This window comes from Lithobates pipiens, unplaced genomic scaffold, assembly GCF_037356315.1.
Source record: "Lithobates pipiens isolate NorthernLeopardFrog02 unplaced genomic scaffold, aLitPip1_a1.2 Scaffold_35, whole genome shotgun sequence".
NCBI classification, from domain to species: domain Eukaryota; kingdom Metazoa; phylum Chordata; class Amphibia; order Anura; family Ranidae; genus Lithobates; species Lithobates pipiens.
The window spans coordinates 24938018-24953377 of NW_027507811.1; the positions used below are offsets into that span (position 1 = coordinate 24938018).

Genomic DNA, 15360 nt, shown 5'->3' on the forward strand with positions numbered 1-15360 from the left:
ATGGCAGCCTCAGCCTTGTTGCAAGGTATCAAGGAAAACTACACAACGTCAAGGTATTTGTGTGTGTAAAGTGACCCTGTAACATACATAGCTCAAAAGAACCTACCTCAGGGGGTAAACCTCTAGTTTAACCCTTACTTGACACCCAACGTGGAAGATAACATGGAGGACGTTACTTACAAGGTGACGGCCGCAGTGGCCAATGTAACTGTAGTTTGTTTAATCACTGAAATCTAAATTGTGACAGCGGGTGTGGGGAGAGGATCCTTTGGGGATCGGGGGGGGGAGGCAGTAGCTGGAACATGTTACATGTTCTACCCTAAATACGGGTGGAACAAGTAACATGTCCAAAGGTGAACTTAGCCTTTAAGTTAGGGTCCCTGCACTCTTCCCCCTCTCAAAAAAACTTCGTCCTTGAAGGCTAAATGAAATAATTGTTCTTATATCTGAGACGTGAGTAGCTTGTTTTAACAAGTGAACAAGGAAAGGGTTAACTAAGGCAAGGGCAAGGATCAACACATAAACATAAGTAGAGGGCGCAGATTCAAGTGTAGCATAAGAAATCCTTTATTCAAATGAAAAAAAAAAAAAAAAAAAAAAGAAGGGCACTCACTTGATGAAGCGGTAACTCAAGCCTATCGGCTACAACATTCCAGAAAGCCTGTCTTGTCATCCAGTTCTTACACACCGCACAGCACTGTATGCTACAGGGAAGCCAGACTGCAGTGGAGCCTCTAAGCACACTCGAGGCAGATGCATGGCAGCTGGGGAATCCCAAGAGAACTGTCATGGAATGGAGGGTTGAGTGGGCATAGCAGGTGGCATGGTAATGTATTTCAAAGCCCATAGCTTCTTTCTCAAACCACTTCTCCAGTCCCTGTAGCACACGGTGCTGTGCACTGTGTAAGATCTGGATGACAGGACAGAATTCCTGGTACACCCATTCTTCAGCATGTATCAGCGACTTGTAGCTGGACTTCAATATTGCAGTGGGCAATCTTACACTGTGGGAACAGTGACACTAATACACTATAAATATGCACTGCCACTGTACTAATGACACTGGCCAGGAAGGGGTTAAACATCTAGGGCGATCAAAGGGTTAAATGTGTGAATAGCCAGTTTTTATGTGTTTACTATGTGGTGCTTTTACTAAGGGATGTGCTGGATTTTATTCCCTGCCTCGCAGAGAAACAAAATCCAGCACGTCCCCACTGACAGAACAGAGCTCTGCCTTGTTTATATAGGCAGACCTCTGTTCTGTCGTTCTCCTCAACAATCAGCGGGTGCCGGCTGCTGGTGCTGCGACTAATCACAGCACAGTCGGCATGCCTCCTGTCCCGAAGTGCAGGATCATGTTCTAGCCTAGGTACGTGATCCAGCGCAGGAAAGCCACCTTGCCTCCGTATAACCTCTTTATGCAGTTGGCAAGTGGTTAAAGTAGAATTATAGGGAAAACGTCTTGTTTTTTGGAGGGGATTTTCCTTTACTTTCACTTTCTAGGATAATGGTAAACGGGACAGGGGTTCTAATCCCTCTCCACCCTATCCAAAAGTAGAAAAAAAGTTTTGCCTTTAGGCTATGTACACACAATAGGATTTTCCAACAACAAAACCGTGGATTTTTTTCCAAAGGACGTTGGCTCAAACTTGTCCTGCATACACACGGTCACACAAATGTTGTTGGAAATTCCAAACCTCAAGAACACGGGGACATACAACACCTACCACGAGCCGAGAAAAATGAAGTTCAATCGCCAGTGCGGCTCTTCTGCTTGATTCCGAGCATGCGTGGACTTTTGTGCGTCGGAATTGTATAAACACGCTCTGAATTTCCGGCAACAAGTCTTGCTGGTGACAATGCAGTTTTCAGGAGCGTTTCGTGGTTTTGAACATGCTTTTTGCATTTTTTTTTCTCTCTAACAAACTGTGTATAGCTGGTTGTTAAGGACCGGGTCAGGGAGCCGGCCACCACCTCCTTAACAACCTAACAGTCATCAGCTGTCAGCGGGGTTCCCTGCTAACAGCTGAGTGTACAAATAAGAATTGCTGGCAAAAAAAGGCGTGGGATCCCCCTCAAAATCCATACCAGACCCTTATCCGAGCATGCAGCCTGGCAGGTCAGGAAAGGGGGTTGACAATCAAGCGCCCCCCCCCCAAAGCACCTTGTTGATGGGGATAAGGGCCTCTTCCCCACAACCCTGGTTGGTGATTGTGGGGGTCTGCAGGCGGGGGGCTTATTTGGAATCTGGAAGCCCTCTTCAGTAAGGGGGCCCCCAGATCCTGCCCCCCCCATGTGAATGAGTATCAGGTACACCTATAAAAAATGCATAGGTGTGAACCTAGTGTAATGTATAACTATAGGCCAAGCTTTTTTTCATTTTGGATAGAGCAAGGGAGGGTTCTAACCCCTGTAAGGTTTAAATTTGGCATCTGTGTCCCATTGGGGAGATTTCCCTTCCTGTCCCATAGCCAAAACAGGAAGTGAGAGGGAATCTCTACAAATTAAGGAAAACTCTTGGTGCCCCCAGGTCACCAGAACTAGTGTCCCCATTGAATACCCCCCATCTTTCTGAGGTAAAAATGAGGGACAAATTTTAGCACTGGCAAACACTTTTTAAACGTTAAATAGTGCATTTTATATACAACTATATAGATCACACCACAATGAGGCATAAATGAGGAGGAAAGAGGGACATTGCTCCAAATCGGGGACAGTCCCTCGAAATTAGGGACAGTTGGGAGCTATGTAGACACTGGAAGATTTCCCCTCCAGTGGCGGTGCGTCCATAAGGGCGCACGGGCACCGCCCCCTCTCTCCTGCCACCCCCTCTATCACCAATAGATAGATTTGTGCATTGCCTTTTTAATTAGAGCCATAGGCTCTAATAGGCGTCAAAAAAGGTAAACAGTGAGCATCATGCTTGGCGCTCGCAGTTCACTCGGCTGTGTTAGGAAAGCGAATGAATCCTCGGGTCTGTTACCCATCACCTGATTGTCTGAAACAACAGGCGCTGTGACTGGATGCCTATCAGGAGTCCAAGCATAGCAGAGGACGGGAAGATAGGAAGGAAGAAGACATCGAGGAGCATTGAGGACACCGATTGCCGATGTCACCGAAAGACAGGGTAAGTAAGTGTCAGGCAGTCGGCGGGTGGGGGGGCACACTGGCAGCATTTGATGGGCACAGTGGGAGCATTTCATATGGCACAGTGGCAGCATTTGATGGACACAGTGGCGGCAATTAATGGGCACAGTGGCTGCGTTTGATGGGCACAGTGGCAGCAATTGATGGGCACAGTGGCAGCAATCGATGGGAACAGTGGCAGCAATCGATGGAAACAGTGGCAGCAATCAATGGAAACAGTGGCTGTGTTTGATGGCACAGTGGCTGTGTTGGATGGCACAGTGGCGGCAATTGATGGGCACAGTGGCTGCGTTTGATGGCACAGTCAGGCTGCAATTGATGAGTTTTTTTCAGAATTTTTCAGTTTGTTTGCGCCCCCCAAAAATTTTGAGCACCCGCTGCCACTGTTCCCCTCTGTTACTTTTCCGGGGATAACCCAAAATTTGGCATATTCTTTTACTTTCACTTTCAATGATAATGGTAAACAGGACAATTAGAGAGGGTGAGTCGCCTCCTCAGGTGGCACAGACAGTAATAAAAACCTGACAGGAGTTATTACCTCTCTCCCTATTCAAAATGTTAAAAAAAAAAGTTGTCTTTAGTTATATTTTAAAGCCACGTACACACGATCGGATTTTCCACAGACAATGCGCCAGACTTTTGTCCAAAGGGCGTGTGCCAGGAACTTGTCTTGCATACAAACGGTACACAATTGTCGGCCAACAAACACAAACGTAGTGACGTACTACGTGGAATTTCAGCTCTTGAGCACCACCCTTTGGGCATCTTCTGCTAATGTCGTCTTTGGTGAGCGTTGATTCCGAGCATGCGTGTTTGTACTTTGGACTTTAGACAGACCGTTGTCTGCCGAAAATTTACTAGCCTCTCATCCAACATTTGTTGGCGCAAAGTTGGACAACAATTGTCTGAAGGAGCGTACTAACGGTTGGATTTTAGGTAAACAGTCTATCATCACACAATTCCCTGACGAAAATCCGATCGTGTGTACGAGGCTTTAGACCAGTGATGGAAAACCTTGGCATCCCAGATGTTTTGAAACTACAGTACATGATGCTCATGCACTCTGCGATGTTGTTGAGCCTCATGGGAAATGTAATTCCAAAACATCTGGGATGCCAAGGTTCTCCATCACTGGTCCAACGCCTCGTACACACGATCGGATTTTCGTCAGGGAATTGTGTGATGATAGACTGTTTACCTGAAATCCAACCGTTAGTACGCTCCTTCAGACAATTGTTGTCCAACTTTCCGCCAACAAATGTTGGATGGCAGGCTAGTGCCAAGGGTGCCAAGGTTCGCCATCACTGCTTTAGACTATGCAGGTGCTCTGGTACATTCGTAATCTTGCTCGATTTCGTGCATCGTGTTTAGGGCGGCCCGTTCTTTTCAATGGGTTACCAGGCACTCCATGTGAAAATCGCACAATAGAAGTGCATGACCCAAAATGCATAGTTACCATGCGTTTTGACGCATGCGTTAGCAAAGTACGTGGGGGGGGTGGCATTAGAAATGAATGGCACTACTGTGTACCTACAAAAGGATGTGCCTTTGTTGGGCATTGCAGGAATGTGCGCAATTTTGAGTGCGTTTCCACAACACAAAAATACCTAAAAAAAAAACTAGCCTGAGCAAGGTCCCCCGACATATATATTATAATTTGCTAAAATATTATAAAAACACAAATATACTAATATCACATACCAACTATTTGTACCAAAACTATCTTTGATTACATTATTGTAGTTCTTTGATATATTAACTTTTTCCCTTTTGCACCAGAATGTACGACATATATTTTACATTTGGATATGATGTATACATTTCTCTTTATACTGCATATTGTCTATTTTTCGTACCACAATTTTTCTTCAAATATAAGGTGCTAAGCAAAAAAAAACCCACAAATATACAAAGCCAAAAGGTGAGGGTGATGTCTTTGGGAGTGGAATCGGATTTGAAAATAAGGTACCCCTCTTCTCTTCATTCCCGTAGACCAGTGGTTCTCAACTCCAGTCCTCAATAGAGTTGCCACCTCATCCCTTTAAACCCGAACACTTATGAATTACACAGGTTCTGAGGCTAATTAAATGCAGATAAGGCACCAAGTGAGTCCAATTACGACCTTAATCAGCCTCAGAACCTGTGGAATTAATATGTGTTCGGGTTTAAAGGGATGAGGTGGCTCTGAGAACTGGAGTTGAGAACCACTCAAGGTTTAAGCATGGGTCTTCAAGCGATGGCCCTCCAGTTGTTCAGGAACTACAATTCCCATCATGCCTAGTCATGTCTGTGAATGTAAAGCCTTGTACACACGGTCGGAGAATCCATCGGAATGTGTCTTATCGGACCGTGTTGTCGGATAATCCGACTGTGTGTGGTATGCATCGGACTGATTCCGTCGGAATATCCGTCGGACCCAATTTTCCAACTTGTTGGAAATATTTCCCAACCAACTGGTTCGATCGGACATACTCCGATCATGTGTAGAGAATTTTGATCGGACAAAGTGCCACGCATGCTCAGATCAAATTTCTACATCAAAGCTATTGGCTACTAGCCTGAACGTAGTCCCATCGTAACGAAATTACGTCATCATGTTCTGAATGATCGGATTTTTCGACAACTTTGTCCGACCGTGTGTATGCAACAGTTTCGGACAAGATCCGACAGACAAAATCCGACGGATTTGGTTGTCGAAATCTCCGACCGTGTGTACAGGGGCTAAGAGTTTTACAATGCCTCATGGGTAGAGTTGCCACCTTATCCCTTTAAAACCCGAACACATTTTAATTACACAGGTTCTGTGGCTGATTAAGGTGGTAATTAAACTCACTTGGTGCCTTATCTGCATTAAATTAGCCTTAGAACCCTTGTAATTCAAAGGTGTTCGGATTTAAAGGGATGAGGTGGCAACTCTACTCATGGGATGTGTAGTTTTGCAACAGCTGGAGGGCCGTAGTTTGAGGATCCCTGGAGGGATGAGATGGCAACCCTAGTCCTCAAGGTGCCCCAACAGGTCACGTTTTCAGGATTTCCCTCAGATGAAACCGCTGTGGTAATTACTAAGGCAGTGAAACCGATCAAATCCCCTGTGCAAAATAATGTCAAGCCTGAAAACATGACCCGTTGGGACGCCTTGAGGGCTAGAGTTGAGAAACACTGCTGTAGACCAGTGGTTCTCAACCCCTGCCCTCAGGACCCACCAACAGGCCAGGTTTGCAACTGAAATGCATCACAGGTGATATAATTTGCTGCTCAGTGATTGCACTATTCTAGTCTGCACCTCCCCAAGGTAATACTTAAAACCTGGCCTGTTAGTGGGTCCTGAGGACAGGAGTTGAGAACCACTGCTGTAGACCAGTGTTTGTCAACTCCAGTCCTCAAGGCGCCCCAACAGGTCGTGTTTTCAGGCTCCCCATTATTTTGCACAGGGGATTTGATCAGTTTTACTGCCTTAGCAATTACCACAGCCGTTTCATCTGAAGGAAATCCTGAAAACATGACCTGTTGGGGCTAGGGTTGCCACCTCATCCCTTTAAACCTGAACACCTATGAATTACACAGGTTCTGTGGCTGATTAAGGTGGTAATTAAACTCACTTGGTGCCTTATCTGCATTTAATTAGCCTCAGAACCCGTGTAATTCAAAGGTGTTCGAGTTTAAAGGGATGAGGTGGCAACTCTAGTTGAGGCGCCTTGAGGACTGGAGTTGAGAAACCCTGCTGTAGACAATCAACGAGGATAAGAACCTGGTAGCAGCCATTTTATTGTAGCTCTTAAATGAAGACATGTTGGCAATACAGCATGTCCTCTGGACTACAACAAAATGGCCGGCAAGAGCCAATCGCCAAAGAGCTTGCATTTTATTCACGATGCCGAGCATTGGGGGGGGGATGGGCACTATTGTTGCAGGAAGTGAATGGGACAGGGTTACGAGTGATGGAGGCAAACTGCAGCAACCTGACGGAGAGGATATTACGGCTCACCCTGGAGATCATCTACCTGCTGACCGGGGAGGTGAGGAGGATTCTGGGAGCGCAGTTTTATTCCAACAACGAAATTGAAAATGGATCTATTTTTTTTTTTTTTAAATTTGACCATTTTTATTTGTAGCATTCCAGAACTGGTAAAATAATTTTTTTTTTTTTTTAAAAACAACCTTTTTTTTGTACTCAACTGGATGAAATATAATTTTAAGGGACAACGAGTTACAGACATTTTAATTTAGGGTTACTGAAAGCTGGATAATTACAAAAATGTTTTTGTTTTGAAAGATCTTTTTTATTTTTTTCTTGTTTTCTATTTTTCTTGACAAGCTGCTAAAAAACACTGGTATGTTTTTTTTTATTTTTTATTTATTTTAATTTATTTTATTTTATTTTATTTATATATTTATTTTTATTAGTTTTTTTTACAGATTTCCTTTTCCTGACAGCTGGCAGTTTTGAAACATTTTAAACATTTAACAATTGGTTAAATGCGTATTTGCAAATATGGGAAGAAATGAGAGATTCCATCAGTGCCGGTGTAATAAAAAAAAATCCTCAACCTGTGAAAAGTCTCGACCGCGCCACTTCCGGTGCGGCTTCACTGCGCATGTGCAGGCTGTTTTTTCGTGTCCAGGAATAATTTAGAGCCTACAAAACAGCTGATCGCGCAGCTTTATCGCACATGCGCACACTGTTTTCGGGTCCAGAAAAATTATAGACGAGTGAGCGTGTCAGCAGGAGCCCCCCCTAGGCTGATCTGGAGAGGGGGGCAGGCCCCGTGAATAGCTGTGTCTGTGTAAATTAATCCTGTGCCCAAGAGCTTGCAATCTATGACAATGAAAGTTTACTTGATAATATAAGAAAGCCCATCAGAAGAGCTGTGTCTATTTCTATCTCTGTGTACTCTTTTTTTCCTTTTGAAAAGTGTGCTGTAGATAGAGCATGTCAAGCCGTAGCTGTGCTCCCTGGGGAAATGCTGGTCGTTCATCCGTCCTGCTGGAGGGAGCCCAGGTGACCACGAATGAGGGACCTGCAGACTTGGTCATGGTGAGCGAGACCACCCCATATCCCTCACACACCATCCTATACCCCACTCCATCTCCCCCTGACAAAGACACCCTTATCCCCCCCCCCCCCCCCGAGGACAGGGACCCCCATCTCCCCCTAGGCTGTCCCCGTCCTTGGGGGAGAAGGCTGTCCCTGCCCTCCAGGGGAGATGGGGGCAAGCTGCGCAAACACCTGTTTAGTAGGCTCTAAAATATTCCTGGACCCGAAAAACCTGCCTGTGAAGACGCGCAAACAGCCTTTTACCTACGTAGCCGCACCTGAAGGGACGCGGTCAAGACTTTTCACAAGTCACTGATTTTTTTTTTTTATTACACCGGGTCTTCCAGTGCCCAAGGCAGAGATGCCAAACTGGGCCCCCCCCCCCTTAGACCCCTTTCACACTGGGGCACTTTGCAGGCGATACAGCGCTAGAAATAGCGCCTGCAAAGCGTCCTGAAAGAGCCGCTGCTGTGTCTCCAATGTGAAAGCCCAGAGGGGTCTCCACTCCTGCCTATTGAAATCAATGGGGCAGTGTGGCTATACCACCGGCATAGCACTGCTGCAGCAGTGCTTTGCTGTGTTTTTAACACTTTCTCGGTCATTAGCGACCAAATAACGAAGCGAAATTGACGGTAAAGCGCCGCTAAAAATAGCGGCGTTTTACTGCCGGCGCACCCACCGCCCAGTATGAAAGGGGCCTTAGGGTTAGGGTCATGGAACCCCATCCTTGCAATAAACCATTGCACCCAGGGCAGCTACCCCTCCTGCCCACCCCTTGTCCAGGTCCTGGATTCCATCAGTCAGATCCTAGCAAAGAGGGAGGATGATGGCAGCAAGTTGTAACTTCTTTTGTTGGGAAATGTATATAGTGACTGCTAAACTCTCTCCACAGGATAACATAGTTGTGAAGAAGACATCGGTAGATGGACAGAACTCCGTTGTGGTCCCTCTACATTCCTTACTGGTTCCAGAAAGAAACAATGAGCAGAAGATTCTAGAAGTCACGCAGAAGATCACTGACCTCCTGATGGAAGAGGTGAGGGGTGCAGAAATGTATGGGATATTATCAGGGCAGGACTTAGGGTGGTGGGGGCCCCTGGGGTTGAGTCACTTTCGGGCCCTACCTTCTACATTACCATATTTATCGGCGTCAGGCATATAACATGCACCCCAAGATTAGGAGGGAATTTTAAGGAAAAAAACTTTTAGGAGGGAAGTTTAAGAAAAAAAACGTACATTTAAATGCCCATCAATGCAGCCTTATCAGTGTCCATCTGCAGCCTTGCCCGTCCATCTGCAGCCTTGCCCCAGTGTCATTTGCAGCCTTGTCATTGCAGTCTTGAAGTTTAAAAATGGCGGCACCGAGATACAGAGTCCTGTGTATCTCGGCGGTTCTCGGGTCCTCTCGGCGGCTCTTGGGTCCTCTCGCAGTCCCGAGCGGAGCCGAGAGTAACCAAGTGTACTTGGCTCAGCTACAGTCACGCCCAGTCCCTGTGTTATGTTCATCATAGGGCGGGACTGGGAGTGACTGTGAGTGGAGCCGAGCCGAGTACACTCGGCTATGTATCTCGGCAGGGCCCCCTATTGGGTGGGGCCCATGGGCTTGAGCCCAGTCAACCCCAATGGTAAGTCCAGCCCTGGATATTATCCAAGGGATGAGTCTGAATGGTGACTGTATCATTGCGTGTGTCAGGATGTCTCCATGGAGACATTTTTCTTACTTTCTTTTAAATTTATATTCAGAATGAAAACTGGAGCAATTTTAATGTTATTATCAAAGAAGAGATAGAAGATGGAGAAGAGGAGGACAGGGTTATGAAGGAGCGGGAGTGTTTAGAAGGACACAAGGATCTCTACAAGGACGTCATGATGAAGAATCAGCCGCCCCCCACATTACCGGGTAAGAGGAGACTTTATTGTAAAGGAGAGAGCAGTACGGAGGCTCCACCTAGATCCCCCATCATCTGATAAACACATGTATTCAATCAATGTTTGTTTCCCACAGATGAATCCAGTAATGGGAACCCACCAGAGAGATGTCCTCCTCCTCTATATTGCCGGGACCCCACACAGGAAGCTCACACCATCCCTCACCATCATCAGGTAGTTTACTAGGAGGATATCAAACTTAAACTGCATTCGACTAAATTCCATTATGCAGCCTCAGGATAATAGTGCTCACCATCATTTTGTGATTTTAGGGGATAGGAGTGTTTGATATCAAAACTGAGGTTAAAGCAGAAGAAGAAACGTATATGAGGGGGAATCAGCTGTCTATGAAGGAAACTGAAATGGCGGTGACAGCTACCAAGGAGGAAACGTCTCTAGATGCCAGCACAGGTAAGTATTGTATACAAGGAATGCAGCACTTCATATCTTCATTGTAGGTTTATTATTTCACTAAATATTTTCATCAAGGCAGTTCTTTGTTTTGTGCCGGAATGCGTTGAGTACCAAAACCTTCCACCACTAGTCCTACCACTTTTAAAGACAGATACCGGCAAATATTTTCCACTACTCACTTCCTTTGCAGAACTCTGCTTTAGATAATGTCATCAGTCAAAGCTGCAGAAGGAGCGAGTAGAGAAAGTTATCCTCTGCCATCTTCTGTGTTTACAAGTGGCAGTTGGCGTAGAAGTTTAGCAGTGATCTCTGCGTTTGCTGTGCTGCCATCTGTGTGCTGGAGAGTGGCCCTGTGATTGCATGGAGAGGTGTTTTGTCCAACAGTCCCACTCCAATATGTAGGGTCTCTCTAACTAGTAGTCCTCTCTCTGTTCTACTTCTACACCCTAGAGCAGTGATGGCAAACCTTGGCACCCCAGATGTTTTGGAACTACATTTCCCATGATGCTCATGCACTCTGCAGTGTAGTTGAGCATCATGGGAAATGTATTCCAAAACATCTAGAGTGCCAAGGTTCACCATCACTGCCCTAGAGGATCTCCACAGTTTCTTTGGCTTGTAGTGTAATGTAGAAAAAATGTAAATTCAAGTGCCACACCACTGCTTAAAGGCCAATATATGACCATATTCCAACAAGAGTCAGGGGACAACCGCAGGAGTATCCAATGCATTTTGGGGGTCCAAAAACAACCCCTTCATCAGAGATTCAGACAGAAAACAATGTGTATTTAGTTATTTACTGAATGTTAAATTGACCTTTTAATAGTATTTTTAAAGGCAGCTAGCTACCATTTTTGTTTTTTTGCCTGACGCTAACTAGAATACAATTGTACCTGGACCTTTTAGAAATGGTGTGGCACTTCAGTTAACATTTTTGCTAGATTGCACTGCATTAGATGTCACCAAACAGAGCAACAGAGAAAGTGAATAGTAGAAAATGTCCTCTACTGGCATCTGTGGTTACAAGTGGCAGCAGCACCATATGAAAGGCTTGTCTCCATTCCTTAACATAATGTCATGTTCCAAACAAATATGGAGGAGATACTGTACACCATATGAAAGGTCCATCTCCATTCCTCAATATAACGTCATGTTCCCGACAAATGAGGGGGAGATACTGTACACCATATGAAAGGTCCATCTCCATTCCTAAATATAATGTCATGTTCCCAACAAATGAGGGGGAGATACTGTACACCATATGAAAGGTCCATCTCCATTCCTCAATATAATGTCATGTTCTCAACAAATGAGGTGGAGATCCTGTACACCATATGAAAGGCCCATCTCCGTTCCTCAGTATTGCATTCTGTTCCCTACAAAGGAGAAGGGGATACAATATAATGTTGTGTTCCCAAAAAATTAGAAGGATATACTGCACACCATATGAAGGAGGTCCATCTCCATTCCTCAATATAACATTGTGTTCCCAACATATAAAGTGGAGATACTGTACACAATATGAAAGGTCCATTTCCATTCCTCCGCATAGCATTATGCTCCATACAAATGAGGAGGAGATACTGTGCACCATATGAGAGGTCCATCTCCATTCCTCAATATAACGTCATGTTCCCAACAAATGAGGAGGAGATACTGTACACCATATGAAAGGTCCATCTCCATTCCTCAATATAACGTCATGTTCCCAACAAATGAGGAGGAGATACTGTACACCATATGAAAGGTCCATCTCCATTCCTCAATATAACGTCATGTTCCCAACAAATGAGGAGGAGATACTGTACACCATATGAAAGGTCCATCTCCATTTCTCAATATAACGTCATGTTCCCAACAATTGAAGAGGAGATACTTTGTACCATAGGAATGGTCCATCTTTATTCCTTAATAAAACGTCATGTGCCCAACAAATGAGGTGTCCCTTATCATATCATTATCATCCATCTAGTATGTTATAGTTGTTTTGGTTGCATTGTACACCTTATCTAACTACCCTCCTTGCGTTGTTGATACTTCTATACCTTATTCTATGCCAGTTGACTACAAGACAAACATACATGATTCTCAACCTCTAAACATGAACAATGAACATATTATTACTCACAAAAAAATATATATTTCCAACAGGAGGAAACAATGGCTGGAAGACCCAAGAGGGATGTCTTAATTTACCTGCAGATTATAATAGAGTCATTGCACAGTATTCTCCAGGAGTAAGCATTGGTACTCAAAATATACATCGCAAACCTAATTATATGGTAACATCAACAGATCTGTTTAATTCTGAGGATCCCAACGATGAATCACATACTATTATCCCAAATGTCCAACCAAGTTTTCAAAGACCAGATACATTATCCGATCCTTCAAATCCTGAGGAATCTTCTCCCAATAATTTTCAGCAATTTCAGGTTTTCCAACAATCATTCACAACACAACCTGACCTGGTTGTACCCGAGAGCAACAACACCGTTGAAAAACCCTTTTCGTGTTCCGAATGTGAGAAGTCCTTCATGAAGAAATCACATCTCGCTCAACACCGGAGAATCCACACTGGGGAAAAGCCTTACACTTGTTCGGAGTGTGAGAAGTCTTTCGTAAACAAATCAGATCTCGTTCGACATGTCAGAATCCATACCGGGGAAAAGCCCTTCTCGTGTTCTGAGTGCGGAAAGTGTTTTACAGAGAAATCGAAACTTATTATACACCAGAGAGTTCACACCGGGGAGAAGCCCTTTTCCTGTTCCGAGTGTGGAAAGCGATTTTCCGATAAAGGGAACCGTGATAGGCACAAGAAGTCGTTTTCATGTCCAGAGGCGACTGCTTTGCTCAGAAAGTGACACAAATTATCCACCAGAGAACACACACCACCCCGCGGACGCTAAAAAAACTTATGGTGGTTTAATAGATATAATCCTTATGTCCACAGAACAATTCTATGAAAAACTTATGGTGGTTTTACAGATTGAATCCTTATGTCCACAGAACAATTGTATGATAAAGATGAGGCAGCCTGAAAGGATCAGCCAACTCTTATGCCGCGTACACACGATCGGAATTCTCGTTGGTAAAAGCTCTGATGGTTTTCCTTGACGGAATTCCAATGGAATTCGGCTCAAACTGTCTTTCCTACACACGGTCTCACCAAATTCCGATCGTTTATAACGCGGTGACATACAACACGTATGACGGAACTAGAAAAAGGAAGTTCAATGCCAGTAGCCAATAGCTTCTGTCTCGTAGTTGAATCTGAGCATGCGTGATTTTTGGCGTGTCGGAATTGCATACACACAATCGGAATTTCCGTCGGGAAAATTGAGAACATGCGATCAATTTTTGGCTGGTGGAAATTCAGACAGCTAAGTTCCGATGGAGCATACACACGGTCGCATTTTCCGATGAACAGCTCTCATCTGTCTTTTTCTGGCCGGAATTACGATCATGTGTACGCGGCATTATGGATTATTTTATTTTTATAGTTGTAATGTGATTTTTTTTTGATTTTTTTTTTATTTCCTTATTTACAAAAAGTTCATTTTTTGATGTATAATTTATTGTGTATCTTCATGTGGTAGTTTTGCTCAAAACCCAAACTTTTTGCCCCCCGTCTGTTCTGAATATTTCCCCTTTTCCTGTTGTGTCATGCAGACAAGAATTGAGGAAAAAAATCTCTCCAATAAGGGACACAGGCATCAATAAAACCATTTATTTGGTAGAGTAGGTGAGAGCGTGATTTGGTTTTTTGTTTATGATATTTTTTTTAATAAATTTTTAGGAAACAAATGAAGCACACATAAAGGAGATACAAAAGACTGTTAACTGGTCACAATCTCAAACAAATGTGTTGTTACCAAGGCTTATTTTCTCAGAAAATAGGTGCAGGAACTCAACCATGACCCCATAAAGCCCCTCCCCCCCACATCCTCCAAACTGTATTAAATAGTGGGTGTGGTCACATTTCACTAACAGCAAGAGGGTCTTACAGGGGCATTAAATTCCAGGAGTGCACTACGGGCAAAGTGCAGATTTCGGGGGAGGAGGGGTGTCACGCAAAGTGTGCAGAGTTTAAGGGTATGCTGCATACAGAGTGCAGAGTACAGGGTTACACTTCACACAGGGTTCAGGGGTGCGCTACACACAGAGTGTACAGTTTAGGGGTGTGCTGCATACAGAGTGCAGAGTTCCAAGGTACGCTATACATAGAGTGCAGAGTTCGGGGATGCGCTACACACAGAGTGTACAATTCAGGGGTGTGCTGCATACAGAATGCAGAGTTCAGGGGTGTGCTTCACATAGTGTGCAAAGTTCAGGGGTGTGCTGCATACAGAGTGCAGAGTTTGGGGGTACACTACACACACAATGCAGTGTTCAGAGGTGTGCTACACCCATAGTGTACAGTTTAGGGGTGTGCTGCATACAGAGTGCCGAGTTTGAGGATACGCTGCATACAGAATGCAGAGTTCAGGGGTGTGCTACACACAAAGTGTACAATTCAGGGGTGTGCTGCATACAGAGTGCAGAGATTAGAGGTGTACTACACACACAGAGTGCAAAGTTCAGGGGTGCGCTACACACAGAGTGTACAATTCACGGGTGTGCTGCATACAGAGTGCAGAGATTAGAGGTGTACTACACACACAGAGTGCAAAGTTCAGGGGTGCGCTACACACAGAGTGCAAAGTTCAGGGGTGTGCTGTATAGTGAGTGCAGAGTTTGGGGGGTACACTACATGCAGAGTTCAGGGGTGTGCTACTCATTCTCACAGAGTGTACAGTTTAGGGGTGTGCTGCATACAGAGTGCAGAGTTCAAG

The 15360-nt window shown here is 44.7% G+C and overlaps 2 protein-coding genes across 4 annotated transcripts in view; both read left to right on the forward strand.

Moving 5' to 3' along the window:
• LOC143956205 (uncharacterized) overlaps positions 1-15360 on the forward strand; it is a 58596-nt gene that overhangs the window by 28570 nt on the left and 14666 nt on the right. The window lies entirely within an intron of this gene.
• LOC143956298 (uncharacterized) lies at positions 6936-14269 on the forward strand. 2 transcript variants are annotated; one of them, XM_077466513.1, is made up of 7 exons: positions 7041-7163; positions 8061-8182; positions 9075-9218; positions 9926-10082; positions 10188-10285; positions 10384-10522; positions 12677-14269. In XM_077466513.1, the coding sequence occupies exons 2-7, from the start codon at positions 8078-8080 to the stop codon at positions 13387-13389; spliced, it is 1356 nt and encodes a 451-aa protein (XP_077322639.1). In that variant the 5' UTR covers positions 7041-7163; positions 8061-8077; the 3' UTR covers positions 13390-14269. The 2 variants fall into 2 exon arrangements, with proteins under 2 accessions (XP_077322638.1, XP_077322639.1); XM_077466512.1 differs by lacking the exon at positions 8061-8182 and having other exon boundaries at positions 6936-7163.

Excerpts from the sequence above, each read along its gene's own strand:
- LOC143956298 (XM_077466512.1), top strand. The coding sequence starts at position 6,951 with ATGTCCTCTGGACTACAACAAAATGGCCGGCAAGAGCCAATCGCCAAA. Across the intron at positions 9,219-9,925 it reads CTGACCTCCTGATGGAAGAG|AATGAAAACTGGAGCAATTT; the intron begins GTGAGGGGTGCA and ends ATTTATATTCAG. Across the intron at positions 10,083-10,187 it reads GCCGCCCCCCACATTACCGG|ATGAATCCAGTAATGGGAAC; the intron begins GTAAGAGGAGAC and ends TGTTTCCCACAG.